General features: G+C 33.4%; 2 protein-coding genes across 2 annotated transcripts; both read left to right on the top strand.

Moving 5' to 3' along the window:
* Positions 1-4,763: 4,763 nt before the first annotated feature.
* On the top strand, positions 4,764-6,044 carry LOC145011475 (uncharacterized). Its single transcript, XM_078970209.1, has one exon. It carries the CDS (start codon positions 4,764-4,766, stop codon positions 6,042-6,044), a length of 1,281 nt encoding a protein of 426 aa, XP_078826335.1.
* Positions 6,045-6,072: 28 nt separating this feature from the next.
* On the top strand, positions 6,073-8,798 carry LOC145011473 (uncharacterized). Its single transcript, XM_078970199.1, has 4 exons — positions 6,073-6,331; positions 6,435-6,937; positions 7,256-8,368; positions 8,766-8,798. Exons 1-4 carry the CDS (start codon positions 6,073-6,075, stop codon positions 8,796-8,798), a joined length of 1,908 nt encoding a protein of 635 aa, XP_078826325.1.
* The last annotated feature ends 13,854 nt before the right edge of the window (positions 8,799-22,652 follow it).

Below are 22,652 nucleotides of genomic sequence, written 5' to 3'. Positions count from 1 at the left end.
TGTGACAGAAACAATGCCCATCAAATCTTTGCTTAAATGGCATAGACTTTTATTGTGGAACTCAAGATTTAAACAATGCTCATCAATGCTTTGCTAAATTGCGAAGACTACTTCTATTGTGGAAGTCAAGAACTAAACAATGCTCATTAAAGCTTTGTTAAATTGCATAGACTTCTTATGTGGACCTCAAGAATTAAATGCAATTTGCATACACTTCTATTGTGGAACTCAAGAATTAAACAATGCTCATAAAAGCTTTGCTAAATTGCAAAGACTACTTCTATTGTGGAACTCAAGAATTAAACAATGCTCATCAATGCTTTGCTAAATTGCATAGACTTCCAATGTGGAAACCAAGAATGAAACAATGCTCATCAAAGCTTTGCTAAATTGCATAGACTTCTATTGTGGAACTCAAGAATCAAACAATGCTCATCAAATCTTTGTTTAAATTGCATAGGCTTCTATTGTGGAACTCAAGAATCAAACAATGCTCATCAAAGGTTTGCTTAAATGAATACACTTCTATTGTGGAACTCAAGAATTAAACGATGTTCATCAAAGCTTTGCTACATTACATAAACTTCTAATGTTGAACTCAAACATGAAACAATGCTTATCAAAACTTTTCTTAAGTTGCAAAGACTTCTATTGTGAAACTCAACAATAAAATAATGCTCATCAAACCTTTGCTAAATTACGAATTCTACATCTATTGTGGAACTCTATGACCCCCATGCTTCATTAGCCCATACTGCTCCTGAAATAATACCTATGGTTAAAAATATAAATCCTAGGCTAATCACACGATAACTCCAATAATCTAATTGTTGAATCAATTGGGCCTTGTAATAATTCTTAGTACACAAAAAGTAATTTTTTTTTTAAAAAATATTGTTTCATTCATTCTTGTATTGGATTTCACCAAAATGAAAAAAGACTCATTTTTTTTAAACAATGCTCATCAAAGCTTTGCAAAATTGCATAGACTTCTAATGTGGAACACAAGAATGAAACAACGCACATCAAGGCTTTGCTTAAATTGCATAGACTTTTATTGTAGAACTCAAGAATTAAACAATGCTCTTCAAGGCTATGCTAAATTGTGAAGACTACTTTTACGGTGCAACTCAAGAGTTAAACAATGCTAATCAAGGCTTTGCTAAATTGCATACACTTCTAATGTGGAATTCATGAATGAAACAATGCTCATCAAAGCTTTGCTTAAATTGCATACAGTTCTATTGTGGAACTCAAGAATTAAACAGTGCTCATAAAAGCTTTGCTAAATTGCAAAGACTACGTCTATTGTGGAACTTAAGAATTAAACCAATGCTCATCAAGGCTTTGCTAAATTGCATAGACTTCCAATGTGGAACCCAAGAATGAAACAATGCTCATCAAAGCTTTGCTAAATTGCGTAGACTTGTATTGTGGAACTCAATAATCAAAGAATGCTTATCAAAGATTTTCTTAGATTGCATAGACTTCTATTGGGAATCTCAAGAATTAAACGATGCTCATCAAAGCTTTGTTAAGTTGCATAGACTTCTATTGTGGAACTCAAAAATAAAATAATGTTCATCTAACCTTCGCTAAATTGCATACACTTCTAATGTGGAACTCAAGAACGAAACAATGCTCATCAATGCTTTCTTAAATTGCATAGACTTCCAATGTGGAACCCAAGAATGAAACAATGCTTATCAAAGCTTTGCTAAATTGCATAAACTTGTATTGTGGAACTCAACAATCAAAGAACGCACATCAAAGATTTGATTAAATTGTAAAGACTTCTATTGTGGAACTCAAGAATTAGACGATGCTCATCAAAGCTTTGCTATGTTGCATAGACTTCTACTGTGGATCTCAAGAATAAAACAATGCTCATCAAACCTTTTCTAAATTACGAAGACTACTTCTATTGTGGAACTCTAGAATTAAACAATGCTCATCAAAGCTTTGCTAGATTGCATAGACTTCTAATGTTGAATTCAAGAATGAAACAATGCAGCTTTTTCGCTTTCTCTGTCTACTTTCTCTCTCTTATCCTGATTCTTTCTGACGGTGGTGCGATCTAGCTTTGATTCATCGGTGCTGCTTTTCCGACGAATTTCTTTTAATTGGTGAAGCAATATCTTTCATTATTCCGTTGATTTAATGGGAGCATCTTCCAAATCGGATAGATTGAAGGACGTGAAGGTTAAACCTCCGGATAAAAGTGCTGCAGTTCGTTATACAAAAACTGAAATGGAGGTGAATGATCTTGTTCCTCCTGGGGTAATTGAACAATCATCTGCCACGATCTATAAAGCTCGTCGCAAACCAAGTGTGACTGGAGCTGTTGCATCTGGGATTAGCAAAGCTGGATGGAAAATGGAAGGGAAATCTTTTAGGATTAAGAACAGAGCTAGGAAAAAGGTGGATATATTAGCTCCGATGGATATGGAAGAGTTCTTCAATGAAGATGGTTCAGAGGAGGAAACGGGAGAAGAATCAGAATCTGTCTCAGTTTGGGAGTCGGATTCTAACATTTCTATTCCTGGATCTGAAGGAAATGAGAAGGAATTGAAGATAGGGTTGTCTGGTGACTCTAAAAAGGTAAGTTCTCATGTTGTTTCTATCCCAACTGGTAATACTGCTAATTTGATGAGAAATTGGGATGGGTTGATGATGAGTAATGAAGTTTTGAGTCCAATCTCTGAATTGAAGAATGTTATTAGTGAAATGGTTAATGTGAACCCTACCATATCGGTGATGGATGATAAAATTCGGAATAACTCTAATAGGGAAGATAATGAAGTTGTGAAGATTATAACTGATGGGGAGAAAAGGGCTAATAATAATGAAGATTTCATTCCAGGAGTTGGATTTCAATTTCTGAGTGAATTGAAGGAAAAAGGACAGGTGGGAAAGGGAGTTGAGAAGACTATGGGGAAAGATTTAGATAGTGAGAAGAATCAGAAAATGGATGTTGATATGTCAAATTTGGAAAAGAAAGACAAGGAGATAGAAGGTAATACTGATGATGATGAGAATACTGACGAGGAAGGGGATAATGATTCAAGTGAGGATGATACTAGTGGGGATGAGGAAATTGAAATAGAAGAAGAGGTTAATGCTAAGAGTAATATGGATACTAGCTGCAATGAGAAGTCAGGTACTGTTATTAATAGCATTAATTTACTTCCTTCTATTTTGGGAAATGCTATGATTAGCAATAAGGAGGAAGGAGGAATGCAGGGGAATGTGATGAACTCTTATGCTGGTGTGTTAAAAGGTAATAGACATAAGGGTAAGATTGATGTTAGATTCATTCCAGGGGAGAAAGGGGAAGAGGATGGTCCTGTTATAATTCCAATAGAGAATCTAAAGAATGCAAGTATTCCTTTTACTAATACTCTTTATGGTTATATGATTGACAAGAAGTTGGCGTTTCCTGTAATTCAGAAAGAAGTTAGAAGATTGTGGAAGAATGTGGGTTTGGAAGAGGTATTCATGAACAGCAAAGGATTTTTCTTCTTTAAATTCAGTGATGAAAAGGGGATGTTATCTGTTTTGGAGGGTAGTCCTTGGTTAATGTTTAATAATATGCCTTTATTTCTTCAACGATGGAGGCCTGGTTTGACATTAACTAAGAACAAGCATGATAAAATTCATGTTTGGATTAAAATATTTGATTTGCCCTTGGAAGTTTGGAGTGGTGAAAACTTATGTAGAATTGCTAGTAAGATAGGTATTCCTTTGGCTTTTGATTCCTTTACTAAGGATATGTGTTTGGAACATAAAGGAAGGAATGCTTATGCTAGAATTCTTGTTGAAATGGCAGCTGGGAAGGAATGGAGAAAGAAGATTGATATAGCTACTTGGGATTTTGTCTCTAATTCTGCTGTGATTCAAAGTTTTGATGTTGAATATGCTTGGATTCCTTCTAGATGCAATCATTGTAAAGTCTATGGGCATGTGGATAAAGTTTGTGCTGCTGCTATGAATGTTGTGAAGGAGGATAATAATGGAGAAGTGAGAAATTTAAAGAACAATAAAGGGAAGGAAGTTGTTAATGGGGATGGTTTCATAGAAGTTAAATATAAAAAGGTAATGGGTAACAATGATGGTGAAGGCACTAGCAAGTCTCAAGAGGGTTATAATCAATTGAATAATATGAAGAATAATGGGAAGAACGGGAATTGGAGAAGGGGTATTTTCTCTAAAGGCAATAATAGGAATAGAGATGGAAATGGTAAAGGGCAAAATTGGAATTGGAGTAATAAAGGAGTAAGTCACTGGAATTTAGGAAAGAACAGAAATTATGAGAAGTTTGTTAATGGGCAGGATGTTATTGGTAGTCGGGGGTTGAAGGAGAATAATAAGCAGGAGGTTATAGTTAAAAAGGATAATAAGGCAGAGATGGGCAATTTTAGTCTTGGTAGTGAGAATATAACAGGGGAGGGATTAAGTAATAAAAATAGTTTTGAAATCTTGGGAGAGATTGAAGAGGAAGTTTTGGATAAAATGGAAGAGGATGATAAGATTGTGAAGAAAGTTGCTAATCAAAATGTTGATAGTGGTGATGCTGGAATGGGTTCTAATGAAAGCAAGAACAACAAATTGATTTCTTCATTCAAGGGAGAGGGGAATAAGAAAGGAAATGAAAGTAATAAAGTGAATAAAGATAAGTTGGAGTTGGATAATAATAGAAGTAAGATGGGGAGTTCTCAGGCATTTGAGGAGGTAAATGCCAAAAATTCTATTATTTCCCAATGATGTCTGTTGGTGCTTGGAATGTTAGGGGATTGAATAAATCTGTTAAGCAGAAGGAGGTTATTGATGTTATTAGGTGTAATAACCTTGGTATTTGTGCTGTGATTGAATCTCATGTCAAAATCTTAAATCTCAAGAGTGTTTGTGCTAAGACTTTTGGGCAGTGGGATTGGATCTCTAATAATAATAGTTGTGAAGCTGGTACTAGAATAATAGTGGGGTGGAATCCTAGACTTTTTGATGTGATTCTGCTTTCTCAATCCAAACAGGTTATTCATTGTTATGTTAAATTGTGTAATTCGGATCTTGGCATGTATTTGTCTTTTATATATGCTGCTTCGAATTATATTGAAAGAAGATTACTTTGGGATAATTTGAAAAAACATAGTTTGGTTGTTAATAGGGAAGCTTGGGGTTTATTAGGTGATTTTAATGTTGCTATAAAACCTTCGGAATATTCTGAAAGCTGTTCTAGAACTCCTAAAGGAGTAGAAGATTTTGTTGATTGTTTGAGTTTTATTGAAGTGGAGGACTTGAAGTCTTATGGGTTTCAGTTTACTTGGAACAAAACTCCTATGGGTAATATGGGGCTGTTGAAGAAGCTTGATAGAGTTATGGTTAATCAAAAATTTATGTCGAACCATCCTCTTGCTCATGCTGTCTTTAAACCATACAGAAATTCGGATCATTGCCCTGCTATTTTAAATTTTCCTGGTAACAAAGTGAAGTGGAAACCTTCTTTTAGATTTGCGAATTTTATCTCTGAGAAGGAGGAATTTCTTCCTTTGGTTAAGGAGGTTTGGGATAAGAATATTGATGGTTTTTTTATGTTTAAAGTGACACAAAAGTTGAAGATTCTCAAAAAACATTGCAGGGAGATGTGTAATAAATATTGGGGAGCTGGAAAAAGAATTCAGAAGTTAAGAAAGGATTTGGAGTGTAAACAACAAGATATTGACAATAATCCTTTTGATTGCAAGATTAGGGAAGAGCATGCTAATATTCTATTAGATTTTAATATTGCTTGTAATGATGAAGAAAAGATTCTTGCTCAGCGTGCTAAAATCAAATGGTTACAGGATGGGGACAATAACTCTAAATTCTTTCACAAAATTGTTAAAAGCAGGGGTATCAATAATCGTATTCAGATGGTTCTGAATGAAGATGGTCGTTGGGTGAGTGGGAAGGCTATGATAGAGAAATTTGTGTCTCATTTTAATAAGTTTTTGGGATGTAAGGATGATACTGATTTGTCAGGCTTAAATGATGAGTTTTTTTCCTAAAAAATTGGACAGTAGGGTGGCTGTTGATATGATTAGAGTGGTTACTGATGAAGAAATTAAATTGGCGATGTTTGATATAGATGACAATCGTGCCCCTGGGCCTGATGGGTATTCTTCAAAATTTTTTAAAAGTTCTTGGAGTATTGTTGGTCCAGATGTCTGTAAGGCTGTGAGAGAATTTTTTTGGACTGGTAAATTGTTGAATGGGATTAATGCCACGAGAATTGTTTTGGTCCCTAAAGTTGAGGTTCCGAGGAAAGTGTCTGATTTTAGACCTATAGCTTGCTGTAACACTTTTTATAAGTGTATCAATAAGATTATAGTGAATAGAATTAGAAATTGTTTGGGTGATATTGTAAGTAATAACCAATCAGCTTTTATTCCTGGTAGATCTAGTTTGGACAAATATTCTTCTTGCTCAGGAGTTGATGGTGGGGTACAAAAAAAAGAGAGGTACCCCTAAATGTACAATAAAGATTGATATACAAAAGGCTTATGATACGGTGGATTGGGATTTTCTTAATAGAGTTCTGCAGGGATTTGGGTTTCATCCAGTCATGGTTAAATGGATTATGGCTTGTGTTTCTTCCCCGTGGTTCATGCTCAATTTTAATGGTGAAGATCATGGGTATTTTGAAGGAAAGCGTGGGCTTAGGCAGGGAGATCCTTTATCTCCTTACCTATTTACTATAGTTATGGAGGTTTTCAATATTATTATGGGTAAGCTTATTGAAGATTCTTTGAATTTTAAGTTCCATAGTAAGTGTTTGAGCCTCAAAATTTCCCATTTATGTTTTGCTGATTATTTGTTAATTTTTTCTTATGGTAATGGGAATTCGGCCAGAATTATAAGGAATGCCCTTGATGATTTCAATAAGATTTCAGGGCTGAAGGTTAGTATGGAAAAAAGTCAGATTTATTTCAGTTGTGTTAAGCCTAATATGAGAAGGATTATTTTGGGTATTCTTCCTTATGAAGTTGGGAAATTTCCGTTTAAATATTTGGGGGTTCCTATGTGTGTTACTAAATTGTTTGATAGAGATTGTAAAAAGTTGATTGAAAAGATTAAGTTGAGAATTTTCAATTGGAAGTGTAAAACCTTATCTTTTGCTGGCAGATTGCAACTCATTAATTCGGTCTTAACTTCTATTCATGTTTATTGGGCTTCTATTTTTAAAATTCCAATTGCTACTATTAATGAGATTGAGAAGATGTGCAGGAGTTTTTTATGGGCTAATGGTGAGATAGTCAAAGGTAAAGCTAAAGTTAAGTGGCTTGAAATTTGCAAACCTAAGGATTATGGTGGGCTGGGAATAAAGAATTTGAGGAAATGGAATGATGCTTTACTTGCTAAACATGTTTGGAATGTGGTTAATAACAAAAATTCCCTGTGGGTGCAGTGGGTGAGAATCAATTATATAGGCAGCAGGAATTTTTGGGATATTCTGCAGAAAAAGAGTATGAACTGGACATGGAAGAGATTTTTGGAGATAAGGAATACTGTTAGGCCTCATGTTATTTCATGTGTGGGTAATGGGAGGAACACTTCTTTATGGCATGATTGGTGGCATCCAATAGGTATTCTTTGTACTATTATCCCTAGGAGAGAGTGGATTAGTAATGGTCTTAGTGATTCTGCTTTAGTTTGTGATGTTCTTGAGTTTGATTCTTATTCATGGCCGGTTGAATGGGTTAATAAGTTCCCTGGATTGACTGAAGCTCCTATGTTTTGTATTGATTCTAATTTGAATGATGTTGTTGGATGGAGGGATAAGGGAGGTATATGCAGAAAATTCTCATGCAAACAGGTGTGGAATGATTTGAATAATTTTGGGGATATTGTGCCTTGGTTTGATCTTGTTTGGTATAATAATTGCATTCCTCGCAACTCTTTTATTTTATGGTTGGCTATCCTGAACAGATTAAAAACTCAGGATAGGGTTAGAGGATGGGAATTGGCTGGTAATTTGCTGTATCCTTTTTGTGATAATGTGCCTGATTCGCATAGCCATTTATTCTTTAATTGTGAGTATTCCTCTAGAATTTGGAAATATTTCTGCAGTAAAGTGGGTCTAAATTTGAGAACGGTTGAATGGAATGATCTTATTTTAATGTTGAGCAGAATGCTTAAACTGAAGATAGGTGAGAATTTGATCATTAAATGTATGATTGCTAGCTGTGTGTCTAATATTTGGAGAGAGAGAAACGCTAGACTTTTTGGTTCTAGCAGAATATCAGTTGAGGGGGTTATAGCTAGTATTGAGAATGAGATTCGTTTGAAGCTGATGGGATTAAGGAAAAGAGTTAAAATGATCAATAATAAGGTTTGTTTGATCTGGGGTATTTCGGGAATTGAGAATGTTGAATAATGGAGATCATTTTCTGGTTTTGCTGTTTGGAGTGTGGTTGGTTATGGTTTTGGGTTTGGCAGTGGTGGCAGTTAAATAAGGATGATGTTATTAATGGTATATGGTGGGGGTATTTTGGGAATAAAAATATGCACAAAGGAATTGACGGAATATGTCACTGGTTGGAGAGTTTACTCTTAAATCATGTGACTTGTACCTATGGGATTCGCTGTTTGGATATGATCTTAATTGAGATTACCCAAATAGAGAATCCTAGACATGTGATTGATGCCATGTCTAGTATGAAACTTAATTTGATTCACTGGTGTTTTGGTGTTATTTTTTTGTGTTTCTCTTTGAGTTTGTGGTGCAGAAAGGCGAAGCAAAGGTTGGTGGTGGGCAATAGCTGTGGAGAGATTATGGATTCCCTGAAGAGGACTTTGAACGATGTAAAAGACAAGGATTGCGACAGGAGCTTTGGGACTAATTGTCGTGAGGGGCTTTCCTGTTTTCTCTTTGATGTTATGTTTATTTGTGGTTTACTTTATTGGGATTTCCTTGTTTTTTGTGGTTTGTGGGTTTTGAACTTGAGGGTTCTTTTCTTAAAGGTTAGCTTATGGACTGAGGGTTTTTTTTAAGGGCCTTACCCCTTGCTTTGGTTTCTTTATCTTTTGGAGGTTTGGTTGGAGCAAGGGGGTGAAGTTACCTTTTTTCCCTCTTTCAATAAGTGTATGGGCTACCTTTAAGGATTTTAGGGTGTTTTGGGGTTGTGAGTGGTTATTGCTTCTTATTAGGAAATGGTTTGGTAGTTGGTTATGGATAGGATGGTTATATTTGTATTTTGTTTGATGTTTTGTTCCTTGTATTCTTTTATTCTTTTTAATAAAGTTTGCTGAGCTTTGGCTCTTTCAAAAAAAAAAAAAGAATGAAACAATGCCCATCAAATCTTTTCTTAAATGGCATAGACTTTTATTGTGGAACTCAAGATTTAAACAATGCTCATCAATACTTTGCTAAATTGAGAAGACTACTTCTATTGTGGAACTCAAGAACTAAACAATGCTCATCAAAGCTTTGTTAAATTGCATAGACTTCTTATGTGGACCTCAAGAATTAAATGCAATTTGCATACACTTCTATTGTGGAACTCAAGAATTAAACAATGCTCATAAAAGCTTTGCTAAATTGCAAAGACTACTTCTATTGTGGAACTCAAGAATTAAACAATGCTCATCAATGCTTTGCTAAATTGCATAGACTTCCAATGTGGAAACCAAGAATGAAACAATGCTCATCAAAGCTTTGCTAAATTGCATAGACTTCTATTGTGGAACTCAAGAATCAAACAATGCTCATCAAATCTTTGTTTAAATTGCATAGGCTTCTATTGTGGAACTCAAGAATCAAACAATGCTCATCAAAGGTTTGCTTAAATGAATACACTTTTATTGTGGAACTCAAGAATTAAACGATGTTCATCAAAGCTTTGCTAAATTACATAAACTTCTAATGTTGAACTCAAACATGAAACAATGCTTATCAAAACATTTCTTAAATTGCAAAGACTTCTATTGTGAAACTCAACAATAAAATAATGCTCATCAAACCTTTGCTAAATTACGAATTCTACATCTATTGTGGAACTCTATGATCCCCATGCTTCATTAGCCCATACTGCTCCTGAAATAATATCTATGGTTAAAAATATAAATCCTAGGCTAATCACACGATAACTCCAATAATCTAGTTGTTGAATCAATTGGGCCTTGTAATAATTCTTAGTACACACAAAGTAATTTTTTTTTAAAAAAATATTGTTTCTTTCATTCTTGTATTGGATTTCACCAAAATGAAAAAAGACTCATTTTTTTAAACAATGCTCATCAAAGCTTTGCTAAATTGCATAGACTTATAATGTGGAACACAAGAATGAAACAACGCACATCAAGGCTTTGCTTAAATTGCATAGACTTTTATTGTAGAACTCAAGAATTAAACAATGCTCTTCAAAGCTATGCTAAATTGTGAAGACTACTTTTACGGTGCAACTCAAGAGTTAAACAATACTAATCAAGGCTTTGCTAAATTGCATACACTTCTAATGTGGAACTCATGAATTAAACAATGCTCATCAAAGCTTTGCTTAAATTGCATACAGTTCTATTGTGGAACTCAAGAATTAAACAGTGGTCATAAAAGCTTTGCTAAATTGCAAAGACTATGTCTATTGTGGAACTTAAGAATTAAACCAATGCTCATCAAGGCTTTGCTAAATTGCATAGACTTCCAATGTGGAACCCAAGAATGAAACAATGCTCATCAAAGCTTTGCTAAATTGCATAGACTTGTATTGTGGAACTCAATAATCAAAGAATGCTCATCAAAGATTTGCTTAGATTGCATAGACTTCTATTGTGGATCTCAAGAATTAAACGATGCTCATCAAAGCTTTGTTAAGTTGCATAGACTTCTATTGTGGAACTCAAGAATAAAATAATGTTCATCTAACCTTCGCTAAATTGCATACACTTCTAATGTGGAACTCAAGAACGAAACAATGCTCATCAATGCTTTCTTAAATTGCATAGACTTCCAATGTGGAACCCAAGAATGAAACAATGCTTATCAAAGCTTTGCTAAATTGCATAAACTTGTATTGTGGAACTCAACAATCAAAGAACGCACATCAAAGATTTGATTAAATTGTAAAGACTTCTATTGTGGAACTCAAGAATTAGACGATGCTCATCAAAGCTTTGCTATGTTGCATAGACTTCTACTGTGGATCTCAAGAATAAAACAATGCTCATCAAACCTTTTCTAAATTACCAAACTACTTCTATTGTGGAACTCTAGAATTAAACAATGCTCATCAAAGCTTTGCTAGATTGCATAAACTTCTAATGTTGAATTCAAGAATGAAACAATGCCCATCAAATCTTTGCTTAAATCTCATAGACTTTTATTGTGGAACTCAAGATTTAAACAATGCTCATCAATACTTTGCTAAATTGCGAAGACTACTTCTATTGTGGAACTCAAGAACTAAACAATGCTCATCAAAGCTTTGTTAAATTGCATAGACTTCTTATGTGGACCTCAAGAATTAAATGTTCATCAAAGCTTTGCCTAATTTGCATACACTTCTATTGTGGAACTCAAGAATTAAACAATGCTCATAAAAGCTTTTCTAAATTGCAAAGACTACTTCTATTGTGGAACTCAAGAATTAAACAATGCTCATCAATGCTTTGGTAAATTGCATAGACTTCCAATGTGGAAACCAAGAACGAAACAATGCTCATCAAAGCTTTGCTAAATTGCATAGACTTCTATTTTGGAACTCAAGAATCAAACAATGCTCATCAAATCTTTGTTTAAATTGCATAGGCTTCTATTGTGGAACTCAAGAATCAAACAATGCTCATCAAAGATTTGCTTAAATGAATACACTTCTATTGTGGAACTCAAGAATTAAACGATGTTCATCAAAGCTTTGCTAAATTACAAAAACTTCTAATGTTGAACTCAAACATGAAACAATGCTTATCAAAACTTTTCTTAAATTGCAAAGAGTTCTATTGTGAAACTCAACAATAAAATAATGCTCATCAAACCTTTACTAAATTACAAATTCTACCTCTATTGTGGAACTCTATGATCCCCATGCTTCATTAGCCCATACTGCTCCTGAAAGAATACCTATGGTTAAAAATATAAATCCTAGGCTAATCACACGATAACTCCAATAATCTAATTGTTGAATCAATTGGGCTTTGTAATAATTCTTAGTACATAAAAGGTAATTTTTTTTAAAAAATATTGTTTCTTTCATTCTTGTATTGGATTTCACCAAAATGAAAAAAGGCTCATTTTTTTTAAACAATGCTCATCAAAGCTTTGGTAAATTGCATAGACTTCTAATGTGGAACACAAGAATGAAACAACGTACATCAAGGCTTTGCTTAAATTGCATAGACTTTTATTGTAGAACTCAAGAATTAAACAATGCTCTTCAAAGCTATGCTAAATTGTGAAGACTACTTTTACGGTGCAACTCAAGAGTTAAACAATGCTAATCAAGGCTTTGCTAAATTGCATACACTTCTAATGTGGAACTCATGAATGAAACAATGCTCATCAAAGCTTTGCTTAAATTCCATATAGTTCTATTGTGGAACTCAGGAATTAAACAGTGCTCATAAAAGCTTTGCTAAATTGCAAAGACTACGTCTATTGTGGAACTTAAGAACTAAACCAATGCTCATCAAGGCTTTGCTAAATTGCATAGACTTCCAATGTGGAACCCAAGAATGAAACAATGCTCATCAAAGCTTTGCTAAATTGCATAGACTTGTATTGTGGAACTCAATAATCAAAGAATGCTCATCAAAGATTTGCTTAGATTGCATAGACTTCTATTGTGGATCTCAAGAATTAAACGATGGTCATATAAGCTTTGTTAAGATGCATAGACTTCTATTGTGGAACTCAAGAATAAAATAATGTTCATCTAACCTTCGCTAAATTGCATACACTTCTAATGTGGAACTCAAGAACGAAACAATGCTGATCAATGCTTTCTTAAATTGCATAGACTTCCAATGTGGAACCCATGAATGAAACAATGCTTATCAAAGCTTTGCTAAATTGCATAAACTTGTATTGTGGAACTCAACAATCAAAGAACGCACATCAAAGATTTGATTAAATTGTAAAGACTTCTATTGTGGAACTCAAGAATTAGACGATGCTCATCAAAGCTTTGCTATGTTGCATAGACTCTTACAGTGGATCTCAAGAATAAAAAATGCTCATCAAACCTTTTCTAAATTACGAAGACTACTTCTATTGTGGAACTCTAGAATTAAACAATGCTCATCAAAGCTTTGCTAGATTGCATAGACTTCTAATGTTGAATTCAAGAATGAAACAATGCCCATCAAATCTTTGCTTAAATGGCTTAGACTCTTATTGTGGAACTCAAGATTTAAACAATGCTCATCAATACTTTGCTAAATTGCGAAGACTACTTCTATTGTGGAACTCAAGAACTAAACAATGCTCATCAAAGCTTTGTTAAATTGCATAGACTTCTTATGTGGACCTCAAGAATTAAATGCTCATCAAAGCTTTGCCTAATTTGCATACACTTCTATTGTGGAACTCAAGAATTAAACAATGCTCATAAAAGCTTTGCTAAATTGCAAAGACTACTTCTATTGTGGAACTCAAGAATTAAACAATGCTCATCAATGCTTTGCTAAATTGCATAGACTTCCAATGTGGAAACCAAGAAGGAAACAATGCTCATTAAAGCTTTGCTAAATTGCATAGACTTCTATTGTGGAACTCAAGAATCAAACAATGCTCATCAAATCTTTGTTTAAATTGCATAGGCTTCTATTGTGGAACTCAAGAATCAAACAATGCTCATCAAAGGTTTGCTTAAATGAATACACTTCTATTGTGGAACTCAAGAATTAAACGATGTTCATCAAAGCTTTGCTAAATTACATAAACTTCTAATGTTGAACTCAAACATGAAACAATGCTTATCAAAACTTTTCTTAAATTGCAAAGACTTCTATTGTGAAACTCAACAATAAAATAATGCTCATCAAACCTTTGCTAAATTACGAATTCTACATCTATTGTGGAACTCTATGATCCCCATGCTTCATTAGCCCATACTGCTCCTGAAATAATACCTATGGTTAAAAATATAAATCGTAGGCTAATCACACGATAACTCCAATAATCTAATTGTTGAATCAATTGGGCCTTGTAATAATTCTTAGTACATAAAAAGTAATTTTTTTTTAAAAAAATATTGTTTCTTTCATTCTTGTATTGGATTTCACCAAAATGAAAAAAGACTCATTTTTTTTAAACAATGCTCATCAAAGCTTGCTAAATTGCATAGACTTCTAATGTGGAACACAAGAATGAAACAACGCACATCAAGGCTTTGCTTAAATTGCATAGACTTTTATTGTAGAACTCAAGAATTAAACAATGCTCTTCAAAGCTATGCTAAATTGTGAAGACTACTTTTACGGTGCAACTCAAGAGTTAAACAATGCTAATCAAGGCTTTGCTAAATTGCATACACTTCTAATGTGGAACTCATGAATGAAACAATGCTCATCAAAGCTTTGCTTAAATTGCATACAGTTCTATTGTGGAACTCAAGAATTAAACAGTGCTCATAAAAGCTTTGCTAAATTGCAAAGACTATGTCTATTGTGGAACTTAAGAATTAAACCAATGCTCATCAAGGCTTTGCTAAATTGCATAGACTTCCAATGTGGAACCCAAGAATGAAACAATGCTCATCAAAGCTTTGCTAAATTGCATAGACTTGTATTGTGGAACTCAATAATCAAAGAATGCTCATCAAAGATTTGCTTAGATTGCATAGACTTCTATTGTGGATCTCAAGAATTAAACGATGCTCATCAAAGCTTTGTTAAGTTGCATAGACTTCTATTGTGGAACTCAAGAATAAAATAATGTTCATCTAACCTTCGCTAAATTGCATACACTTCTAATGTGGAACTCAAGAACGAAACAATGCTCATCAATGCTTTCTTAAATTGCATAGACTTCCAATGTGGAACCCAAGAATGAAACAATGCTTATCAAAGCTTTGCTAAATTGCATAAACTTGTATTGTGGAACTCAACAATCAAAGAACGCACATCAAAGATTTGATTAAATTGTAAAGACTTCTATTGTGGAACTCAAGAATTAGACGATGCTCATCAAAGCTTTGCTATGTTGCATAGACTTCTACTGTGGATCTCAAGAATAAAACAATGCTCATCAAACCTTTTCTAAATTACAAAGACTACTTCTATTGTGGAACTCTAGAATTAAACAATGCTCATCAAAGCTTTGCTAGATTGCATAGACTTCTAATGTTGAATTCAAGAATCAAACAATGCCCATCAAATCTTTGCTTAAATCGCATAGACTTTTATTGTGGAACTCAAGATTTAAACAATGCTCATCAATACTTTGCTAAATTGCGAAGACTACTTCTATTGTGGAACTCAAGAACTAAACAATGCTCATCAAAGCTTTGTTAAATTGCATAGACTTCTTATGTGGACCTCAAGAATTAAATGCTCATCAAAGCTTTGCCTAATTTGCATACACTTCTATTGTGGAACTCAAGAATTAAACAATGCTCATAAAAGCTTTGCTAAATTGCAAAGACTACTTCTATTATGGAACTCAAGAATTAAACAATGCTCGTCAATGCTTTGCTAAATTGCATAGACTTCCAATGTGGAAACCAAGAATGAAACAATGCTCATCAAAGCTTTGCTAAATTGCATAGACTTCTATTGTGGAACTCAAGAATCAAACAATGCTCATCAAATCTTTGTTTAAATTGCATAGGCTTCTATTGTGGAACTCAAGAATCAAACAATGCTCATCAAAGGTTTGCTTAAATGAATACACTTCTATTCTGGAACTCAAGAATTAAACGATGTTCATCAAAGCTTTGCTAAATTACATAAACTTCTAATGTTGAACTCAAACATCAAACAATGCTTATCAAAACTTTTCTTAAATTGCAAAGACTTCTATTGTGAAACTCAACAATAAAATAATGCTCATCAAACCTTTACTAAATTACAAATTCTACCTCTATTGTGGAACTCTATGATCTCCATGCTTCATTAGCCCATACTGCTCCTGAAAGAATACCTATGGTTAAAAATATAAATCGTAGGCTAATCACACGATAACTCCAATAATCTAATTGTTGAATCAATTGGGCCTTGTAATAATTCTTAATACATAAAAAGTAATTTTTTTTAAAAAAATATTGTTTCTTTCATTCTTGTATTGGATTTCACCAAAATGAAAAAAGACTCATTTTTTTTAAACAATGCTCATCAAAGCTTTGCTAAATTGCATAGACTTCTAATGTGGAACACAAGAATGAAACAACGCACATCAAGGCTTTGCTTAAATTGCATAGACTTTTATTGTAGAACTCAAGAATTAAACAATGCTCTTCAAAGCTATGCTAAATTGTGAAGACTACTTTTACGGTGCAACTCAAGAGTTAAACAATGCTAATCAAGGCTTTGCTAAATTGCATACACTTCTAATGTGGAACTCATGAATGAAACAATGCTCATCAAAGCTTTGCTTAAATTGCATACAGTTCTATTGTGGAACTCAAGAATTAAACAGTGCTCATAAAAGCTTTGCTAAATTGCAAAGACTATGTCTATTGTGGAACTTAAGAATTAAACCAATGCTCATCAAGGCTTTGCTAAATTGCATAGACTTCCAATGTGGAACCCAAGAATGAAACAATGCTCATCAAAGCTTTGCTAAATTGCATAGACTTGTATTGTGGAACTCAATAATCAAAGAATGCTCATCAAAGATTTGCTTAGATTGCATAGACTTCTATTGTGGATCTCAAGAATTAAACGATGCTCATCAAAGCTTTGTTAAGTTGCATAGACTTCTATTGTGGAACTCAAAAATAAAATAATGTTCATCTAACCTTCGCTAAATTGCATAGACTTCTAATGTGGAACTCAAGAACGAAACAATGCTCATCAATGCTTTCTTAAATTGCATAGACTTCCAATGTGGAACCCAAGAATGAAACAATGCTTATCAAAGCTTTGCTAAATTGCATAAACTTGTTTTGTGGAACTCAACAATCAAAGAACGCACATCAAAGATTTGATTAAATTGTAAAGACTTCTATTGTGGAACTCAAGAATTAGACGATGCTCATCAAAGCTTTGCTATGTTGCATAGACTTCTACTGTGGATCTCAAGAATAAAACAATGCTCATCAAACCTTTTCTAAATTACCAGACTACTTATATTGTGGAACTCTAGAATTAAACAATGCTCATCAAAGCTTTGCTAGATTGCATAGACTTCTAATGTTGAATTCAAGAATGAAACAATTCCCATCAAATCTTTGCTTAAATCGCATAGACTTTTATTGTGGAACTCAAGATTTAAACAATGCTCATCAATACTTTGCTAAATTGCGAAGACTACTTCTATTGTGGAACTCAAGAAATAACAATGCTCATCAAAGCTTTGTTAAATTGCATAGACTTCTTATGTGGACCTCAAGAATTAAATGCTCATCAAAGCTTTGCCTAATTTGCATACACTTCTATTGTGGAACTCAAGAATTAAACAATGCTCATAAAAGCTTTGCTAAATTGCAAAGACTACTTCTATTGTGGAACTCAAGAATTAAACAATGCTCATCAATGCTTTGCTAAATTGCATAGACTTCCAATGTAGAAACCAAGAATGAAACAATGCTCATCAAAGCTTTGCTAAATTGCATAGACTTCTATTGTGGAACTCAAGAATCAAACAATGCTCATCAAATCTTTGCTTAAATTACATAGGCTTCTATTGTGGAACTCAAGAATCAAACAATGCTCATCAAAGGTTTGCTTAAATGAATACACTTCTACTGTGGAACTCAAGATTTAAACGATGTTCATCAAAGCTTTGCTAAATTACATAAACTTCTAATGTTGAACTCAAACATGAAACAATGCTTATCAAAACTTTTCTTAAATTGCAAAGACTTCTATTGTGAAACTCAACAATAAAATAATGCTCATCAAACCTTTACTAAATTACAAATTCTACCTCTATTGTGGAACTCTATGATCCCCATGCTTCATTAGCCCATACTGCTCCTGAAATAATACCTATGGTTAAAAATATAAATCCTAGGCTAATCACACGATAACTCCAATAATCTAATTGTTGAATCAATTGGGCCTTGTAATAATTCTTAGTACATAAAAAGTAATTTTTTTTTAAAAAATATTGTTTCTTTCATTCTTGTATTGGATTTCACCAAAATGAAAAAAGACTCATTTTCTTTTAAACAATGCTCATCAAAGCTTTGCTAAATTGCATAGACTTCTAATGTGGAACACAAGAATGAAACAACGCACATCAAGGCTTTGCTTAAATTGCATAGACTTTTATTGTAGAACTCAAGAATTAAACAATGCTCTTCAAAGCTATGCTAAATTGTGAAGACTACTTTTACGGTGCAACTCAAGAGTTAAACAATGCTAATCAAGGCTTTGCTAAATTGCATACACTTCTAATGTGGAACTCATGAATGAAACAATGCTCATCAAAGCTTTGCTTAAATTGCATACAGTTCTATTGTGGAACTCAAGAATTAAACAGTGCTCATAAAAGCTTTGCTAAATTGCAAAGACTATGTCTATTGTGGAACTTAAGAATTAAACCAATGCTCATCAAGGCTTTGCTAAATTGCATAGACTTCCAATGTGGAACCCAAGAATGAAACAATGCTCATCAAAGCTTTGCTAAATTGCATAGACTTGTATTGTGGAACTCAATAATCAAAGAATGCTCATCAAAGATTTGCTTAGATTGCATAGACTTCTATTGTGGATCTCAAGAATTAAACGATGCTCATCAAAGCTTTGTTAAGTTGCATAGACTTCTATTGTGGAACTCAAGAATAAAATAATGTTCATCTAACCTTCGCTAAATTGCATACACTTCTAATGTGGAACTCAAGAACGAAACAATGCTCATCAATGCTTTCTTAAATTGCATAGACTTCCAATGTGGAACCCAAGAATGAAACAATGCTTATCAAAGCTTTGCTAAATTGCATAAACTTGTATTGTGGAACTCAACAATCAAAGAACGCACATCAAAGATTTGATTAAATTGTAAAGACTTCTATTGTGGAACTCAAGAATTAGACGATGCTCATCAAAGCTTTGCTATGTTGCATAGACTTCTACTGTGGATCTCAAGAATAAAACAATGCTCATCAAACCTTTTCTAAATTACAAAGACTACTTCTATTGTGGAACTCTAGAATTAAACAATGCTCATCAAAGCTTTGCTAGATTGCATAGACTTCTAATGTTGAATTCAAGAATCAAACAATGCCCATCAAATCTTTGCTTAAATCGCATAGACTTTTATTGTGGAACTCAAGATTTAAACAATGCTCATCAATACTTTGCTAAATTGCGAAGACTACTTCTATTGTGGAACTCAAGAACTAAACAATGCTCATCAAAGCTTTGTTAAATTGCATAGACTTCTTATGTGGACCTCAAGAATTAAATGCTCATCAAAGCTTTGCCTAATTTGCATACACTTCTATTGTGGAACTCAAGAATTAAACAATGCTCATAAAAGCTTTGCTAAATTGCAAAGACTACTTCTATTATGGAACTCAAGAATTAAACAATGCTCGTCAATGCTTTGCTAAATTGCATAGACTTCCAATGTGGAAACCAAGAATGAAACAATGCTCATCAAAGCTTTGCTAAATTGCATAGACTTCTATTGTGGAACTCAAGAATCAAACAATGCTCATCAAATCTTTGTTTAAATTGCATAGGCTTCTATTGTGGAACTCAAGAATCAAACAATGCTCATCAAAGGTTTGCTTAAATGAATACACTTCTATTCTGGAACTCAAGAATTAAACGATGTTCATCAAAGCTTTGCTAAATTACATAAACTTCTAATGTTGAACTCAAACATCAAACAATGCTTATCAAAACTTTTCTTAAATTGCAAAGACTTCTATTGTGAAACTCAACAATAAAATAATGCTCATCAAACCTTTACTAAATTACAAATTCTACCTCTATTGTGGAACTCTATGATCTCCATGCTTCATTAGCCCATACTGCTCCTGAAAGAATACGTATGGTTAAAAATATAAATCGTAGGCTAATCACACGATAACTCCAATAATCTAATTGTTGAATCAATTGGGCCTTGTAATAATTCTTAATACATAAAAAGTAATTTTTTTTAAAAAAATATTGTTTCTTTCATTCTTGTATTGGATTTCACCAAAATGAAAAAAGACTCATTTTTTTTAAACAATGCTCATCAAAGCTTTGCTAAATTGCATAGACTTCTAATGTGGAACACAAGAATGAAACAACGCACATCAAGGCTTTGCTTAAATTGCATAGACTTTTATTGTAGAACTCAAGAATTAAACAATGCTCTTCAAAGCTATGCTAAATTGTGAAGACTACTTTTACGGTGCAACTCAAGAGTTAAACAATGCTAATCAAGGCTTTGCTAAATTGCATACACTTCTAATGTGGAACTCATGAATGAAACAATGCTCATCAAAGCTTTGCTTAAATTGCATACAGTTCTATTGTGGAACTCAAGAATTAAACAGTGCTCATAAAAGCTTTGCTAAATTGCAAAGACTATGTCTATTGTGGAACTTAAGAATTAAACCAATGCTCATCAAGGCTTTGCTAAATTGCATAGACTTCCAATGTGGAACCCAAGAATGAAACAATGCTCATCAAAGCTTTGCTAAATTGCATAGACTTGTATTGTGGAACTCAATAATCAAAGAATGCTCATCAAAGATTTGCTTAGATTGCATAGACTTCTATTGTGGATCTCAAGAATTAAACGATGCTCATCAAAGCTTTGTTAAGTTGCATAGACTTCTATTGTGGAACTCAAAAATAAAATAATGTTCATCTAACCTTCGCTAAATTGCATACACTTCTAATGTGGAACTCAAGAACGAAACAATGCTCATCAATGCTTTCTTAAATTGCATACACTTCCAATGTGGAACCCAAGAATGAAACAATGCTTATCAAAGCTTTGCTAAATTGCATAAACTTGTATTGTGGAACTCAACAATCAAAGAACGCACATCAAAGATTTGATTAAATTGTAAAGACTTCTATTGTGGAACTCAAGAATTAGACGATGCTCATCAAAGCTTTGCTATGTTGCATAGACTTCTACTGTGGATCTCAAGAATAAAACAATGCTCATCAAACCTTTTCTAAATTACAAAGACTACTTCTATTGTGGAACTCTAGAATTAAACAATGCTCATCAAAGCTTTGCTAGATTGCATAGACTTCTAATGTTGAATTCAAGAATGAAACAATGCCCATCAAATCTTTGCTTAAATGGCTTAGACTCTTATTGTGGAACTCAAGATTTAAACAATGCTCATCAATACTTTGCTAAATTGCGAAGACTACTTCTATTGTGGAACTCAAGAACTAAACAATGCTCATCAAAGCTTTGTTAAATTGCATAGACTTCTTATGTGGACCTCAAGAATTAAATGCTCATCAAAGCTTTGCCTAATTTGCATACACTTCTATTGTGGAACTCAAGAATTAAACAATGCTCATAAAAGCTTTGCTAAATTGCAAAGACTACTTCTATTGTGGAACTCAAGAATTAAACAATGCTCATCAATGCTTTGCTAAATTGCATAGACTTCCAATGTAGAAACCAAGAATGAAACAATGCTCATCAAAGCTTTGCTAAATTGCATAGACTTCTATTGTGGAACTCAAGAATCAAACAATGCTCATCAAATCTTTACTTAAATTACATAGGCTTCTATTGTGGAACTCAAGAATCAAACAATGCTCATCAAAGGTTTGCTTAAATGAATACACTTCTACTGTGGAACTCAAGATTTAAACGATGTTCATCAAAGCTTTGCTAAATTACATAAACTTCTAATGTTGAACTCAAACATGAAACAATGCTTATCAAAACTTTTCTTAAATTGCAAAGACTTCTATTGTGAAACTCAACAATAAAATAATGCTCATCAAACCTTTACTAAATTACAAATTCTACCTCTATTGTGGAACTCTATGATCCCCATGCTTCATTTGCCCATACTGCTCCTGAAATAATACCTATGGTTAAAAATATAAATCCTAGGCTAATCACACGATAACTCCAATAATCTAATTGTTGAATCAATTGGGCCTTGTAATAATTCTTAGTACATAAAAAGTAATTTTTTTTAAAAAAATATTGTTTCTTTCATTCTTGTATTGGATTTCACCAAAATGAAAAAAGACTCATTTTCTTTTAAACAATGCTCATCAAAGCTTTGCTAAATTGCATAGACTTCTAATGTGGAACACAAGAATGAAACAACGCACATCAAGGCTTTGCTTAAATTGCATAGACTTTTATTGTAGAACTCAAGAATTAAACAATGCTCTTCAAAGCTATGCTAAATTGTGAAGACTACTTTTACGGTGCAACTCAAGAGTTAAACAATGCTAATCAAGGCTTTGCTAAATTGCATACACTTCTAATGTGGAACTCATGAATGAAACAATGCTCATCAAAGCTTTGCTTAAATTGCATACAGTTCTATTGTGGAACTCAAGAATTAAACAGTGCTCATAAA

The sequence above is a fragment of the Lactuca saligna genome, chromosome 1, assembly GCF_052625555.1.
Source record: "Lactuca saligna cultivar CGN05327 chromosome 1, ASM5262555v1, whole genome shotgun sequence".
NCBI classification, from domain to species: Eukaryota; Viridiplantae; Streptophyta; class Magnoliopsida; order Asterales; family Asteraceae; genus Lactuca; species Lactuca saligna.
Note: the sequence above shows the minus strand (reverse complement) of the source record. Positions and strands in the feature narration are given on the sequence as shown.